The sequence below is a fragment of the Mastigoproctus giganteus genome, chromosome 10, assembly GCF_048544385.1.
Source record: "Mastigoproctus giganteus isolate SK-2022 chromosome 10, ASM4854438v1, whole genome shotgun sequence".
NCBI classification, from domain to species: domain Eukaryota; kingdom Metazoa; phylum Arthropoda; class Arachnida; order Uropygi; family Thelyphonidae; genus Mastigoproctus; species Mastigoproctus giganteus.
Window position 1 is genome coordinate 208,087,427 of NC_143584.1, and position 16,493 is coordinate 208,103,919.

Genomic DNA, 16,493 nt, shown 5'->3' on the forward strand with positions numbered 1-16,493 from the left:
TCAGCCTTAGCCACACATGTATATAACATTATAAAACCTTTTAGACAGGTTATACAATTTGGAATTAAGAATTACGATACATTATTTAATAATCTTAAAGACTGTAGACTCGGCGACAATGACAATTTATTCTCATTAGATGTTACCTCATTATATACGAATGTAAACGTTGAATACACATTAGATATTATTTGGGATATGTTAAATAAAAACTCGACACCGATTAATTATACGAAGCTGCCTATAAAGGAGATTTTTCACTTAATTAAACTATTAGTTGAGGCTAACTACATCACCTTTCGAGACAAGGTGCACAAACAAATTTTTGGATTACCCATGGGTTTGAGCCTGAGTGGCTTAATGTCAGAGATCTATCTCTCAACGATTGAGCAGATACATTTGACACCTTTTCGTCCCCGTATCACATACTATGGGAGGTATTTAGACGATGTTCTAGTTATTACCGATAGTAGTACTATCCAAGACATTTTACATTCGTTCAATAATATTCATTCTAGACTCAAATTTACATTGGAAAGGGAAGATACGGATACTAAGTCATTAAACTTTCTAAATTTCACGCTTACCCGGGACTCGAACAAAATACAATTTAGCATCTATCGAAAACCCACAAACACCGGTATGCTTCTACATTATAATAGCTACCACCCGTTCACCTACAAAAGATCGATTATCTTTAATCAATTCCTAAATGCCTATAAATATTCAACGACGGATTCTGCTTTAGACTCAGAAATACAAATATTAACTAGCAGATTCTTGAACAGGGGTTATCCCATTAACACAATAAATCGAATTAGGGTACAAGCTAAGGATAAGATACAAAATACTGCACCAATCAACAATAGTAATATCAAAAAATACTTTATTTCTGTCCCATATGTTGAACAGTGGCACAAACAGCTTAACAGATTCTTTAAAGATACCGAATTTAAAATTATAGCTAGGCCTATACGGAAGTTACACACTATACTGAACAATCGCTCGGTTCTTTCGGCGTTCGCAACACAAATTAATGATCTAGTATACAACATTTCTTGCGGTGATTGCGACTCGTCTTATCAGGGTTCGACGCGGTTTTCTCTTAATATCCGTGTAAATCAACACGAAGCCTCTGTTCGTGCTTCTCGTTCAGCAGCGTCAGAATTAGCCTTTCATGCCATTAACGAAAAACATACTTTTTTATTTAACGAGGCCAAAATACTTAACGTTCAACGTAATTATACGCGACTATTAATTGCAGAAACCGTTGAAATTAAATTACACGAGAATTCTGTTAATGTTCGGCGGCCATATTTGATCTCCGATGCGTGGACCTTTACGCGCATGCGCGAAGACACATAATCACTATTTAAGTTGCCGGTTTAGCCGGATTCGGTAATTTTCATTCCTGTGATCACGACAGTCGGTCGAAAAGCATTGTCAGCTTCAGGAAGGAAAATCGTTTTGAATATTTTCGTTAGATTCTTTTAATTGCGTTAATTTGAATTTTAATTGTTTTGAATTGATTTTGAATTGTGTTAAATTGATTATTTAATTATTTATATTTTACTTTAATTATTTATATTTTACTTTAATGTACCGGTAAGTTGTCGATTTTTTCGTTTTTTCCATTTTAATTTCTGGAGGGTATCATACGGAAGTGTTCCACGTACTATATTGAGGTAAACTCCTCTTATTAATTTACTAATATTCTCCTAGAATAAAGTATATCCCAATATTTGTATAAAACAAATTCCAATATGCACATAAACAGGCTCAAGTCGGGTTAATAAACACTTTAAGTAATGTATGCTGTTATGAGGTGTTATAATTTTTGGCACATTCGATTATTTTTACCCTTAAAACAGATTGATTTTTTTCCCTTTTTCTGTGATTAACAAAAATCAAAAGTAAATATAGTTTCTTCTTATCGACTAATTACCAAGATTATAACTTTATAGAACACTTAATAAAAACCATAGTCTGTTCTCTAAACTTAGCCATTCAGTTTAATTACAAGGGGTTTCCAAAAAGTAAGGTAACACTTTTTTTTCTTAATAATGGTGAAAGGGAATGAGATGAAATGCAGTGGACAAATAGACCCATTAATAATATTCAAAAAGACTGCCAGTGCAGTGTTGCAGTACTGTAGCCTCACAGCAGATTCCAGTTGCAAAATGGCGACTACCGTGCGAGTGTAGTCCAAAACAGGTGTTCGTGAAGTTATTCGCTTTTTGCAAGCAAAAGGGTCTACACCAAGTGACATTCACCATGAACTGGTTGCTGTGTATGGTGAAAAGGTGATGACAAAGAAGCAGGTGTGTTTTTGGTGCAATGAATTTAAAGCAGGCTGTGTTGACATTGAAGATTGATATCGGATGGGCAAGCGTTCATCGAGCAAGACAGAAGACAACATTTCACACATTAAGGGCATCATTCATGAAAAAAGGTCAGTGAAACTGTGAAATTGCACAAATAGTGAAGTTGAGTAAGTCGACTGTTCATGAAACTGTTCACAATGTCCTCGGCTTTCGAAAGGTGTTGTCACTGGGTGCCCCGACAATTGTCAGAGGAGGACAAAGGAAAACACATGGGGGATGTGTCTGGAGAACCGGTTGCGATACAGCGACGAAGGAGAGGATTTTCTTGCTTGCATAGTCACAGCAGATGAAATGCGAGTTCATCACTTTACCCCAAAGAGCAAACAAGACTCCGTGACCTGGAAACATCCACAATCTTCTCCTGTGCGCAAAAAATCAAAACTGTTCCCAGTGTCTGAAAAGTCATGGTCACATTGTTCTGGGATCACCAAGACATTCTGTTGGTAGATTTCTTGCTGACGGGAGGAACAATCAATGCACAGCTTTACTGTGCAACATTGGAAAAACTGAAAGCCAACATTTGATGCAAATGACCAGGACTCCTGACAAGCGGTGTGATTTTGTTGCATGACAACGCAACTTCACACATTGCCCACACCACTCATGAGTGGTTGCGCCGTAATCGTTGGGAAACTGTCACATCCCCCCCCTACAGCCCACAGACTTCCATTTGTTTGGCCCTCTGAAAAAAACACTTTTCAAGAAAGCATTTCACCACGGATGAGGAAGTTCATCAGGCAGTGCGATGTTGGTTTACTGTGTGTGTGGACATGGACTTCTTCAGTACTGGTATTGATAAACTGATCCATCATTGGGATAAGTGCATCAATAAAACTGGAGATTTTGTGGAGAAGTAGTGCATGTTGAGGAAAGATTTCACCACGCATGAGAAAATTCATTAGGCGGTGCAATGTTGGTTACTGTGTGTGGGCACGGACTTCTTCAGTACTGGTATTGATAAACTGATCCATCGTTGGGACAAGTGCATCAATAAAAGTGGAGACTTTGTGGAGAAGTAGTGCATGTTCACTTATTTCTTGGTGTGTAATTTCAACTTATTATTATTAAACATCGCCGAGAGAAAAAATGTGTTACCTTACTTTTCGGAAACCCCTCATACAATTGTATAATATTGCTCTTCGCCCATATACCTCTCTTTCTCTCAATACACACACACAGTGGATTCCGGTTATTTGGGCCACCGGTTAATTGGGGCAGCTGCTTATTAAAAAACAGAACCCAATCGAGAAAATAGCCAAGGTTTACTTCGCTTAATTGGGACAACATGCCATTTAATCGGGGCAGGAGACCGCAGCACTGAAGATTACCCTACGATTGTCTCCGACTGTACCACGTAGTTAGATCGGATTTCTGGAGGTGATAACCATAAAACAATTAGCAGCCACCTGTTTATTGGGCTTTTCTGTTAGTGAAATCTATCATAAACTGAAAGTAAACTCGATCTTACTGAATTTGTGATAATACCGACAGCTGGAATTCTGTGGGTTATTATGGTAAAATGTGTTTACACTGCTATGGAATCTTCAATCATATAAAAAAAAATAATTTTCAGAATCTTCTCTTCATTCCCATTTTTAAAGCTTCGTAACTAGTTACTCCGTTCTCACTTGCGCATATCGTGTTACTTGCAATTTGTGTGTGCCGTGTTTTTTGTTATTAATTATCTTTTTATTGTTTTAAATTTTAACCCTCACCCACATATTACAGTACGTATTAATTATTCCAATTTTCACCACTCATTTAATTTTTTAATTGGTAAAGTAATAAAAGGTAAATTTGTGCTTAATATATCTTTACTTTTATAGCCTGTGGATAATATTTCTCCTACTTTCGGTAATTAGAATCACTGTTAATAAAATTAAAATTCAATTCACAAATGTGATCACAATGACCGGTGCTTACTACACATCGTATAGTGAACGGTACTTTACTATGGTGAGTCCATCGTACAGTGAACCAATTGTAAAGTGGGGGTCCATTGTATTTTTAACTATTTACGTGAAACTTCGGATAATTGGGGCAGCAGCTTGATCAGGCCAAAATGCACTAGTCCCGATGTGTCCCAAATAACTGGAATCGATTGTGTGTGTGTGTGTGTGTGTGTGTGTGTGTGTGTGTGTGTGTGTGTGTGTGTGTGTGTGTGTAAAGGAAGCAAGAAAGTAGGCAAATTCAATGGAAAAGTTTGGTGAAACTCAAGCAGTTGCTCTTGACATTTCAAAGGCTTTTGATAGTGTCTGGCATAAAGGTCTTCTAAATAAGCTTCCATCTTATGGTTTGCCAACTGTGTTTTGTAACTGGGTATCCATTTTTCTCTGTAACCACTTATTGCAAGTGATGGTAGATGGTTCATCTTCTAACTTCTCCACTAATGCTAGTGTTCCCCAAGGTTCAGTTTTACTTCCATTTCTTTTCTTCTTGTATATTAATGACTTTCTTCCATTGATCAGAAATCCTATCCATAGTTTTACTGATGACTGCATATTGCATTCCACCTTCCAGTTTGAGAAAACTCTCCCTGCACAAAACACCTTCAACTTCTCAAATATCCACTACCAATTCCTTAAATGCTGATCTCCAGGTAATTCTCCAGTGGGGAAAAAATAACTCAGTTGATTTCAATCATTCTAAAACTCAGTCCTGCCTTAATATCTCACAAAAATAATTCTGCTATTCCTATGCTTATCTTCGATGACACTCTGATTTTTAGGCAAGATCATATATCTCTATTGGGGATTATCCCGACTTTTTATCTCTCTCAGCATAAGCATATTACAAATATTGCTTCCTCTGCATAAAAAAAAAAAAAAAAAAAAAAAAAACTGGGTTTTATCTTTTGCTCTTGGCATTACTTTTCTTCCAAACAGCTGTTCACTCTGTACAAATTGCAAATTTGCCCTGCCATGGAATTGCAAATTTGCCCTGCCATCACCACATCTGGGGTGATGGCCCCAAAATGCCTCTCTCAAGCTTCTAGATTCTATTCAAAAGAGAGCAGTTAAGTTAATTAATGACTCATCTCTAACAGTCTCTCCACTCTGTCTCATAGATGTTCTGTTTCTGCTGCATGCCTTTTCTGTAGATACTTGCAAAATGGAACATGGGCATTCCTCTGAATTGGCTTCTATAATTCCCGTTTTCTCCTCCAAAGCAGTCTGAACACATGCTGCAACCAGTAAACATCCTTTTACTGTCCAACTTCAAACTTACAGAACCAACTTTTCTTTTTCCTCATTTATCCATTCAACTTCCATATTCTGAAACAGCCTTCCTTAATATGTATTTCCTGAAAATTACAGTTTACAGAAGTTCAAGTCTAATGTCAACAAGTATCTTCTTTCATCTTCTGAACCTTCAACCCCATGCACAGTACTAAGTAGTTTAGGTTCTAATCCCTCTCGTTTGGGGGTTTCATATAAAATAATCTGTAAAAATAATACCTTTAGAGTCCTATAAGACTGCCAATATATGGCCTTATTGGCAGACAACTGAATCTTAACTTTTTTTGGGGGTTAGTAAAGAGGAATGTTTCCACTGTTTGCTGAACTGTTTTGTTTCTGGGTCACAGTGATGTACCCAGCATTCATTCATTATCACAATTTGGTAAAAAAAATCATCCATATTCTCTCTACAAAGCTCCAAGAATTGTGCAGAACACTTTTTTGCGGAGCTTTTGCAGTGACTCCTCAAAAGTTCCAAAAATGGAAAAGACACCTGAGTCTTTTCCAGTCTCATATGATGAGCAATCATCCCCATATATAGCTTTCATCTCCTGATGGATTTTTTTTGCTTCTTTGCCTTGCAAATGAAGAAATTTTATAACATATTGGACCTCAACCTTCTCCAGCACACTACCTTTCACTGTATTCGTGGCATTAGTTCAGTAACCAATGAATCTAGAAAAACGAATAAATAAACATTAACTTATGAACATTGACTTAGTATCAAATCCCTAACTGAAATATTTCTAGGTAGTTAATAAATACTTACTAACTGTATTAGTGATGTACAATGTGTAGAAATTTAAATATTCTTAATAAAACAGAGAATTTGTTGAAAAAATTATGTCGCAATTAATTTAATCAGCACTACACACACTATATCATTAATGTTATTTACTGACATATGGGTTAGTGCAATTTGCATAATTTTTATACGTGTAGGTATATAGTTATCTCATACTGTGAATACCTTCACAATGAGTTGCCGTGGTATTGCACTACCTCAAATAAGTAATGCTTTCACCAAGGAAAAAGACTATCGTTACTTATTTTTGGTAGATACCACCACCACCACCCAGCTAGCACTGTTTCAAGGCTATCTGGCCTGTCTTTGGTGGGTGGGCAGGTACCCTAGTGTTGCAATAGTAAAAACCCAGTTATGAAGTATAATTCCACAAGATGAGATATGAATGATGGTGTGCACTGATTTAGACTAAAGGATACTTTTGCCTAGACTGCGAGGAAGTTTACTGACATATGGGCTAGTGCAATTTGCATCATTTTTATATGTGTAGGTATAAACTGATCATCTACCCAGGTAAATGAATTGGCATCATTTTAATTACATCTCATTGTGATTACCATAGTAAATACTTGGGTTGTCACTATTGCAACACCAGGGTACCAGCCCACCCACCAAAGAGGCCAAATAGTCTTGAAACGGTGCCATCTGGGTGGTGGCATCCACAGAGAATAAGTAACAATAGTCTTCTCCATTATTGAAGCATTCCTTATTCGAGGTAGTGCAATATCAGGGAAATTCATTGTGAAGGTATTCATAATATGAGATATAATTAAAATGATGCCAATTCAATTTTGCCTTTGTTTGCCTTTAGCCAGCGGGTGGTTGGTGGGTGGAACAGACTTCCATCCCTTGTCGTGGAAGTTGATAGCCTAAATAAGTTTAAGGCTCAGCTGGACAGGTATTTCGAACGAACAGAGGGGTGAAGTGGAAGTGGTTATTTTTATTTATTTATGTTACTTTTTTTTTTTTTTTTTTTTTTTTTTTGGCTGATGCTGCATAAGCTTGCTTTCTTGCATCAAATGCCTCTACTAATGCTAATGCTAATGCTAATGCTAATTCATTTGCCTGGGTAGATAACTTTATACCTACACGTATAAATATGATGCAAATTGTATTAACCCATAGGTCAGTAAACTCCTTTGCAGTCTAGGCAAAAAATATCCATTAATGTTATTGGTTTTACAGATCATCAGCATCATGGGCCATACTGTTCCAATATACTATATGACAAAAAGTATTAACCAAATATACTATATGACCAAAAGTATTAAGACCCCCAACCCACATGTACTGTTTCAGAAGTTCCCTGCGCACACACATTGTCCCCAACATACCAATACAAATCTTGTGGGTCAGCCTGTGTTGCAGCAGTACATTAGGAGCCAATATGGATTGTGGATCAGAACACAGACTTTCAATTGGGGTTGGATGTCACATCAGTAACTGTTCCTATGCATACACCTGTAGGTCATCTGAACTCGCCAAAATCCACAGTGGCATCTGTTATACAAAGAGGGCATGTAGGTGATACCTGAATTTAAAAAAAAAAAAAAAAAAAAAATTGAACCATCCAAAAATTCATAGAACATATTCAATGAACCGAAGAGCATTTGGGCCTCAAGTATGCTGTCTGCAAAAAACAGTTCCCAGTCAGGTCTGAGAGACCACGGGAACATCTTAGCACAGCAGTTCTCTAGCTTTTTCACCAGTGGACCAATATTGATGAAAATACAATGACAGAAATTGTGGATGGGCTATATATCAGGTTAATACATATCTGTGATATCACTGATGTGTGCATGCACGCACACATGCACAACACACTTCTTGATAAACTTTGACATAAAAACAGCCATGGGCTGCATACAAAAATCTCAGAGGTTGCACTTTGTGAACCCCTGATTTCATCCATTGCAGAACCTGTGGCATGTGTTCCAAGGTCAACCTAGGGGATAATCCTAGCTCACTTGGAGATTCTTTTCTTTGTCACTGTTGTAAGGAGTGCACCGATCTTAAGTTAAAATTTGGTGCATTGCTAGAACAATTTGAGTCACTGAAAAAAACAGGTGCTTGCCATCGAGAATAATGTAACAGGGACTCAAGGCTAGCAACATACCAAGTCATTCACTCCCAATTTGGGACCCAGAACAGAATAATCAGGTGCAAACTACTCTGGTTCAAAAGAACTTAGTTTTATTAGGGGACTCCATTGTCAAGGAAATGGGGAAATATTTTTTGTAATAAGGATAGATGGACTAGAACCAGGGTATGTCTGTTGGGAGCAAGTACTAATGATGCAATAAACAGACTGTCAGATTTTAAGGGGGGTAAGAGAATATTATTATTCATGTGGGAACTATTAACATTAAGCATATATGATCTGACAATTTGTTAGACAAATATAAGACCATGCTGAAGAAATGTCGCGAGTTAGGTCACAATGTTTATGTGTCTGCAATTCTGTCCAGGCACGATGGAAGGGATTATATGCTGAAAGCGTTGTGGATTAACTCAAGACTTGAAGGACTCTGCAGCTTGGCCTGCACTTGTAGGTACAAGGAATCTGTTTTGTAGAGACAGTATACATTTAAACAAAGGTGACTCAATAATGCTGGCAAGCGTTTTTGCCAGTATTATTGAAGATATCTTAAAGGTTCAGGGAAATGTTATGGGGGGAGGGGAGACAATGGTAATATAAATACACGTTTATCTGATAATATTGGTCAAAGTAACACTTGCTCATACCTCAAGAGTTGTTTGTTACTGCAACAGAACATATTAGCAAGATGTTCTGAGGGCAGAAAGTTTCAAATGAGTGAGCAGCTAATGCCAGGGAAGCAAGCTCAAATAACTTTAAGGAGTTTGTCTGGGTAGTTAACTATACAAGAACACTAAGTCGTAATAGTTATACTAATAGATTAACAGTAGCCACTGGCAGAGGTGAAAGTGATTCTTGCACTGCTTCTATTGGAATGAGCCGCAGCCTGGAAAATAAGATGCAGGATATTTCAGAGACTGCTGGGAATCATTGGGGTACAAGTAAACACATGGGTTGTGTTAGGGTAGCTAAGAATAGAAACAGGTGCAGGTATACTTGCATGTACACCAATGCTAGGAGTTTAGTAAATAAATTTGATGAATTTGAGGTATTGCTCAAAACATCAAAGGCAGATATTGTTGGGATTTCAGAGACGTGGTGTCACACAGATATAAGGAATGCAGAACTGGAATTTGGGGAGTACAATGTCAACAGAAAGGATAGACAGGATAGGAAGGGAGGAGGGGTTATGCTATTAGTTAAGAAATACATAAAATCCAAGGAAATGAAGCCAGTCAACATCGCGGGACAGTGCAGTGTCAAGTCAGTTTGGTGTGACATAAGCATTGGGAGATCAAAATTGAGAGTAGGAGTGTGCTATAGGCCTAATGACTCTGATGAGTATAATAAGAAACTGTATAAGAAAATAGAGTGGGCCAGTAAATCAGAGAGTCTTATAATGGGGGATTTTAATTTCCCAGATATTGACTGGAATTTGGGGGCTGGTCACTCACACACTAGCAAGGCTTTTGTGGATTTAATGGCTGATTGTTTTCTACATCAGCATGTTCGGGAGGCAACTAGAGGGAGTAATACTCTTGATTTGATTATCAGTAGTGATTCTTCATGCATTAAGAATTTGCAGATAAATGAACCACTAGGTGGCAGTGATCACAGTGTGCTGAAGTGGGATTTACTCAAAGAGGTAACTACCATTAGGGGTAAAGGGTAGGATTACTGCTTTCGTAAAGGCGACTACGATGGACTGAGACAGTATTTAAATTCTATACAGTGGGACCAACTGATGATGTTACCAACAGCAAATTCAAAATGGGAAGCATTCAAAGAACTTATCTTGGAAACTACTAGGCTTTAAATACCAACTAAGAAATATTGTTCAAGGTTTAGGCCTAAATGGATGTCAGACGAACTAATGAGACATATGGCAGAGAAGAAAAATGCATGGGATACATACAAATTAACATGTGACACAGAAGCCTATGATAGATACAAGTTCATCTGTAACCAAGTTACAAAGGAGGTTAGATAGGCGAAGGCAGATTACGAGAAATCTTTGGCAAGGGATGAAAAGAAAAACAGCAAAGAGTTCTTTACTTATGTAAACTCTAGAAGGAAGGGGATGAATCAGATTGGTCCACTTGATATCGATGGGTCAACTGTTGATGATCCTGCTCATGTAGCTAACAAACTAAATGAATATTTTGCATCGACATTCACATGAGGAGTTATTCAGCGAGGGAAATGCCAGAGGTGTATTCAACTCTGGCAGTAAGCTAGAGAATCTTGTAAAATAACTGAGAGTAAAGTGGAGGAGAAATTGTTGAAGATAAACACAAGAAAGGCACCTGGGATGGATGGGATCTATCCAGTTATATTAAAGGAGGCAGCAAAGGAAGTAAGCAAACCCTTAGCCATAATTATGAGAGCTTCCTTGGACTCAGGGGAGGTACCCATGGACTGGAGATATGCAAATGTGACCCCAATTCACAAAGGAGGATCAAAGGCCGACACAAGTAATTATAGACCTGTGAGTTTAACTTCTGTTCCTGGAAAATTAATGGAGGCACTGGTTAAAGAAGCACTGCAGGATCATCTAGACAAGCCTTCAGTTATAGCTCGGACACAGCATGGTTTTGTTAAGGGGAAGTCCTGCCTGACCAATTTGATTGGATACTATGATGCAGTCACAAAAGAACTGGTTGCAGGGAATAACTTGGATCTTAGAAAGGCTTTTGATACTGTTGCACATGGAAGACTGCTGCACAAATTGGAGCAGTGTGGCATTGGAGGCAAATTGCTGCTATGGATTGGTTGGTTGAGGGGGAGAAGACAGAGTGGTAATCAATGGACACTGCTCATCGTGGACTAATGTTATTGGTGGAGTCCCTCAGGGTTCAGTGTTGGGTCCATTGTTGTTTTCTGTATTTATAAATGATATTGATGATGGTATATCAAGCTTAATGTCCAAGTTTGCAGACGATACGAAGGTTGGCAGGGTTGTCAAGGACACTACTGACACTATGCTGCTGCAACAGGATCTGGAAAGGTTGAGCAGATGGGCTGAGAGGTGGCAAATGAAGTTTAACATTGACAAATGTAAAGTACTACATATGGGAAACAGCAACCCCAGAGCAACGTATCAACTCTGTGGTACTACACTGACAGTGGTAGAGAATGAAAAGGACCTGGGGGTGGTTGTGCAGGCAGATATGAAGTTCTCTGAGCAGTGCAGATGGGCTACAAGAGTAGCTCATGGTGTATTGTCAATGATATATAGGAATTTTTCTAGCAGGGATAAGGAGGTGATTATTCCCTTGTATAAGGCAATGGTCAGGCCACACCTAGAGTACTGTATACAGGCCTGGAAGCCTCATTTCAAGAAGGATGTAGAGCTGCTGGAACGAGTACAGAGAAGGGCAAAAAGATTAGTGAACGGAACAAAGGGGTGCTCTTACGAAGAAAGGCTTAAGTTTTGCAAATTACAGTGTCTGGAGACTAGGCACCAGCGAGGTGATCTGATAGGTGTATAAAGCCTTGAATGGTTTGAGCATGCTCAATGCTGATGGGATTCTTCCTCTTGCTCAGAATAATCACCTGAGAGGGCATAAATTCAAATTGAGAAAAGACAGATGTAGGATAGACGTGTTGAAATTTGCCTTTAGCCAGCAGGTGGTTGGTTGGTGGACCAGACTTCCATCCCTTGTCGTGGAAGTTGATAGCCTAAATAAGTTTAAGGCTCAGCTGGACAGGTATTTCGAACATACAGAGGGGTGAAGTGGAAGTGGTTATTTTTTATTTATTTATTTTTTTTGGCTGATGCTGCATAAGCTTGCTTTCTTGCATCAAATGCCTCTACTAATGCTAATGTCAGAAGTGTCATCAATAAAATGAGTGAATTCGAACTGCTGGTTAGGACAAGTAACAGTGATATAATAGGGTTTATGGAAACGTGGCACCACCCGTAGATAGGGGATGATGAGTTTCAGTACGGTACGTATGATGTATTTAGGAAGGATAGGGAAGATAGAAGGGATGGTGAGTTACGCTTCTTATCAAAAGGAGCCCGAGCGCAACAAAAGCTTTTCCGGATTCACACATTTCTCATGCTAATACAGAATCTGTATGGTGTGAGATAGTTGGAAGCAAAAGGTATAATGAGAGTGGGAGTAATCTATAGGCCAGGTGATTGTGAAAATTATGATGAGAGACTCAACATGCAAATGGAATGGGCAAGTAAGCGTGAATGTCTTATTATGTGCGATTTTAATTTGCCTCTAATTGGTTGGAGCAAATGGGAAAGAAACTCCATATGGGGGACTAAATTTTTAAATCAACTATATGATTGCTATTTGTATCAACATGTCAAGGAAAGTACTAGGGAAAAGAATACTCTAGACCTCATCACCCAAGAACCACATGACATAAGAGGGCTGACAGTACAGGAACCAGCAGCAGGAAGTGATCACGGAGTTCTACAGTGGACGATGAAGAGAGAGGTAGCAGTAGTTAAAGGCAAAGGAATGGGTTATAATTTCAGGAAAGGAAATAACGATGGATTGAGATACTACATGGCCTCTACTATTAACTGGGTAGATATCTCAAAGAGAGCAAATACAATTGAATTATGGTATACCTTTAAAACATTAATCACAGAAGCCTTGAATGCTTATATACCATTAAAAAAATAATCCACGAGGAGGATTCCAAGTTGGATGAATAACGAAGTTACCAGATTACTTGAGCAGAAAAAGACTGCATGGAAAAATTAGAGCAATAAAAAGTACTGAAGCCTATAACAGCTACAAATTTATCTGTTATAGTGCCACAGAAAAGGTTAGGCTGGCAAAGGCAGATTATGAGAAATCACTGGCAAAGAGAGAGGATAATGAATTCTTCACATATATAAATACAAAGACGAGAAGGACAAACCAGATCAGACCCTTACGTAATGGATGTGGGATAGTATTAGATACCCCAGCTGAAGTTGCAGATGAACTAAACAGTTATTTTGCATCAATATTTACAGAAGAAAAACCTTTTACGTCAATGAGAAATTACAGGAATGAAGTTGAAGAAAATGTAATTAATGATGTTGAAATTTCACGTTTATTTAACAAAAAAGCTTCAGAGCCTACAGGTCAGTAAGGCTTCTGGGGTTGATGGAATATGCCCTATAATCTTAAGGGAGGCAGCAAGTGAGTGCATTGAACCATTGATGCTAATTATGAGAGCATCACTGGAATCTGGAGTGATTCTGTTGGATTGTAAAAGTGCCAATGTGTCTCCAATACATAAGGGCGGTTCTAAGACTGAAGTGGGAAATTACTGGCCATTTAGTATAACTTCAGTAGTAGGGAAAATCATGGAGACAATGATTAAGTGTGGAATTCAGGATCGTTTAGATAGAAATGGAATTCTGAAGGATGCTCAGCATGGTTTTGTAAAGGGAAAATCATGTTTAACTAATCTGGTTAGCTATTTTGACAGGGCCACTCAAGAGCTGGACTTAGGGAATAATTTCGACATTATTTATTTGGATTTTAGCAAAGCATGTGACTCAATACCCACATGAGCGGTTACTTTATACGCTGGAACAGGTTGGAATCACAAGAAAAATCCTTAGATGCATAGCTGGATTGCTTCAGGGCAGGAGGCAGAGGGTTGTAATAAACGGTTATTCCTCAGATTGGGTTGATGTAAGAAGTGAGGTTCCCCAAGGATCAGTATTAGGATCACTGTTTTTGATTTTCATAAATGAAATCAATGAAGGGATGGGAGGGCGTGATGTCTAAATTTGCAGATGTAAAGATTGGTAGCGTAGTTAATGATCACTGCCAAGCAGAGCTTCTTCAGAGTGACTTAGATAGACTTCAGGGATGGTCAGAAAAATGGCAGCTATGCTTTAATCCAGCAAAGTGTAAGGTATTGCACCTGGGGAACAGCAACCCCAAAATAAATTATACACTTGGCGGAGTTGAACTAAAGCCGGTAAAGGAGGCAAGGGACTTTGGTATTACGACACGGTCAGACATGAAGTTCTCCGAGCATTGTAGACTGGTTGCAAGGAAGGCCCATGGTGCCATATTGATGAATTATCGAACAATTGCTAGTAGAGATAAGGACATCATAATCCCATTATATAAGGCTATTGTTAGACCACATTTGGAATACTGTGTTCAAGTATGGAGACTGCACTTAAAGACTGTGCTTGTTGAAAGGGTCCAAAGACAGGTAACTTGCCTGGTGAGATTGGCAAAAGGGCATCCATATGAGGAAAGACCAAATATGTGGGTTGCAGAGCTTGGAATCTAGGCACCTTAGAGGAGACTTGATTGAGGTGTTTAAGGCTCTGAGAGGCATAAGCAAAATGAATGAGGATGAAATTTTCATGGTTATAAATGATTCTAGAACAAGGGGGCCATAATTTCAAGTTACAAGGAGAGATGTTTAGACTGGATTGCAGGAAGTTTTATTTTAGCCAACAAGTTATAAATGTGACCTAATCATTGCATTACAAAGTGGAATAATCACTGAGTCTACTGGTACAAACTCTATATAACATCATTAAAACCCCAAGTGCTGTTCTGGGGGAAGGGGAATTTCGCCTATATAGTCTGAGTAACATGTTAACTTAAGATTATTAATAACAAAATGAAAAACATTGAAATTACTGGTTTGTTTGGTTTTTTAGGAGCATTAGCAACTACCTTATGGCTCCAGGGATATGCTGTGGTCATTCCCTGACCTTTCTGCATCCTCCATATTTGGTGGTCACGGGCTTGAACCCTGGTCTAATCAAGAAGCGTGTGCTACGCACTGCTGCTCCTGCCATAAATTACTGGAATAAGTTACCTACATGGGTGGTAGAGGCTGACAGTTTGGGGAAATTCAAAGGTCAGTTGGATAATTACCTATGGTAGGAGGGAAACGCATAAGTTGTCTATTTCCTTTTCTCTTATTAATTATTATTATTTTTTTAAATTTTCTTATTATTTTATTTTTTTTTGGCTGGTGCAGCATAAGCCATAGGCTTCCTTGCACCATGTGGCCATTGCTAATACTAACTATATACATATAAGTTATCAATATTTTGTATAATCTATATATGTAAATTGTCACTTTCCTTTTGATATATACTACATGGCATTGACCATTGAAGCTTACCTAACATATAAAGAAATTGGTACCACAGTGTTTAGGACAATTGCATATGAAAAAAATATAAGCAGTGCTATGACTGTGGCACCTTTTCCATGTCCATGTGGCACTAATGAATCCCAAGGAAGGTAATCACGAAAATGTCGTCCAGTATACGTCTCCCATATGCCACAAGCAATAGTACAAAAGAGGCACATACTGAACAAGAAAAACACAATCTGAAAAAAAAAAAAAAAAAAAAAATCAGCTACCTTAAAATATGAAAAATACATTATAATTAGATAACAAAATAATTATCATTATATGAGAAATATAAAACAAGACTATTTTGTATAAATACAATAATTCCATTACTTATACACTCACGCTCATAACACAAATTGCACTACATACACTTGCACTACATATTCTGAAAATGAAATATTGAAACAATGAAACATTGTGCACTTTGTGTTATATGAACCTACAGTAAAACCACATGAATTTGGACCTGCTATAATTTACACTGCCTTCTTTTATGATATATGTATTTTATTTACATGAAACAGAATTTTCCTAAATCAGAATTATATAATTCCAAACATTTTTTTTGAATGGTTTCACAATCACTTTGTAAAAGAAAGAAAATTATTCAAAAAGGAAAAAAAAAAAATTAAATGCTAATAAAAACAATAGGGCATTATTATTGTTAGGTAATGCACTTGTACATTCTTCTACTGAAATTTTATCAAGAGACTGGCAATATCTCATGTATTTTCTTTCTTCCAAATACCAGAGCCCTCGTACAACCATGTTGAGGGCTCAGTAAGTCATACTCTCATACCCAGCTGTTATGTTATGTTTGTTTG

The 16,493-nt window shown here is 37.9% G+C and overlaps 1 protein-coding gene across 2 annotated transcripts in view; it reads right to left on the reverse strand.

The window, feature by feature from the left end:
* Positions 1-16,493, reverse strand: part of LOC150079820 (phospholipid-transporting ATPase ID-like) — a 194,797-nt gene that overhangs the window by 72,208 nt on the left and 106,096 nt on the right. For both annotated transcript variants that reach the window (XM_090383847.1, XM_090383846.1), the window contains exon 10: positions 15,652-15,863. In XM_090383847.1, the coding sequence (XP_090239973.1) occupies positions 15,652-15,863 (212 nt within the window). The remainder of the gene's footprint in view (positions 1-15,651; positions 15,864-16,493) is intronic.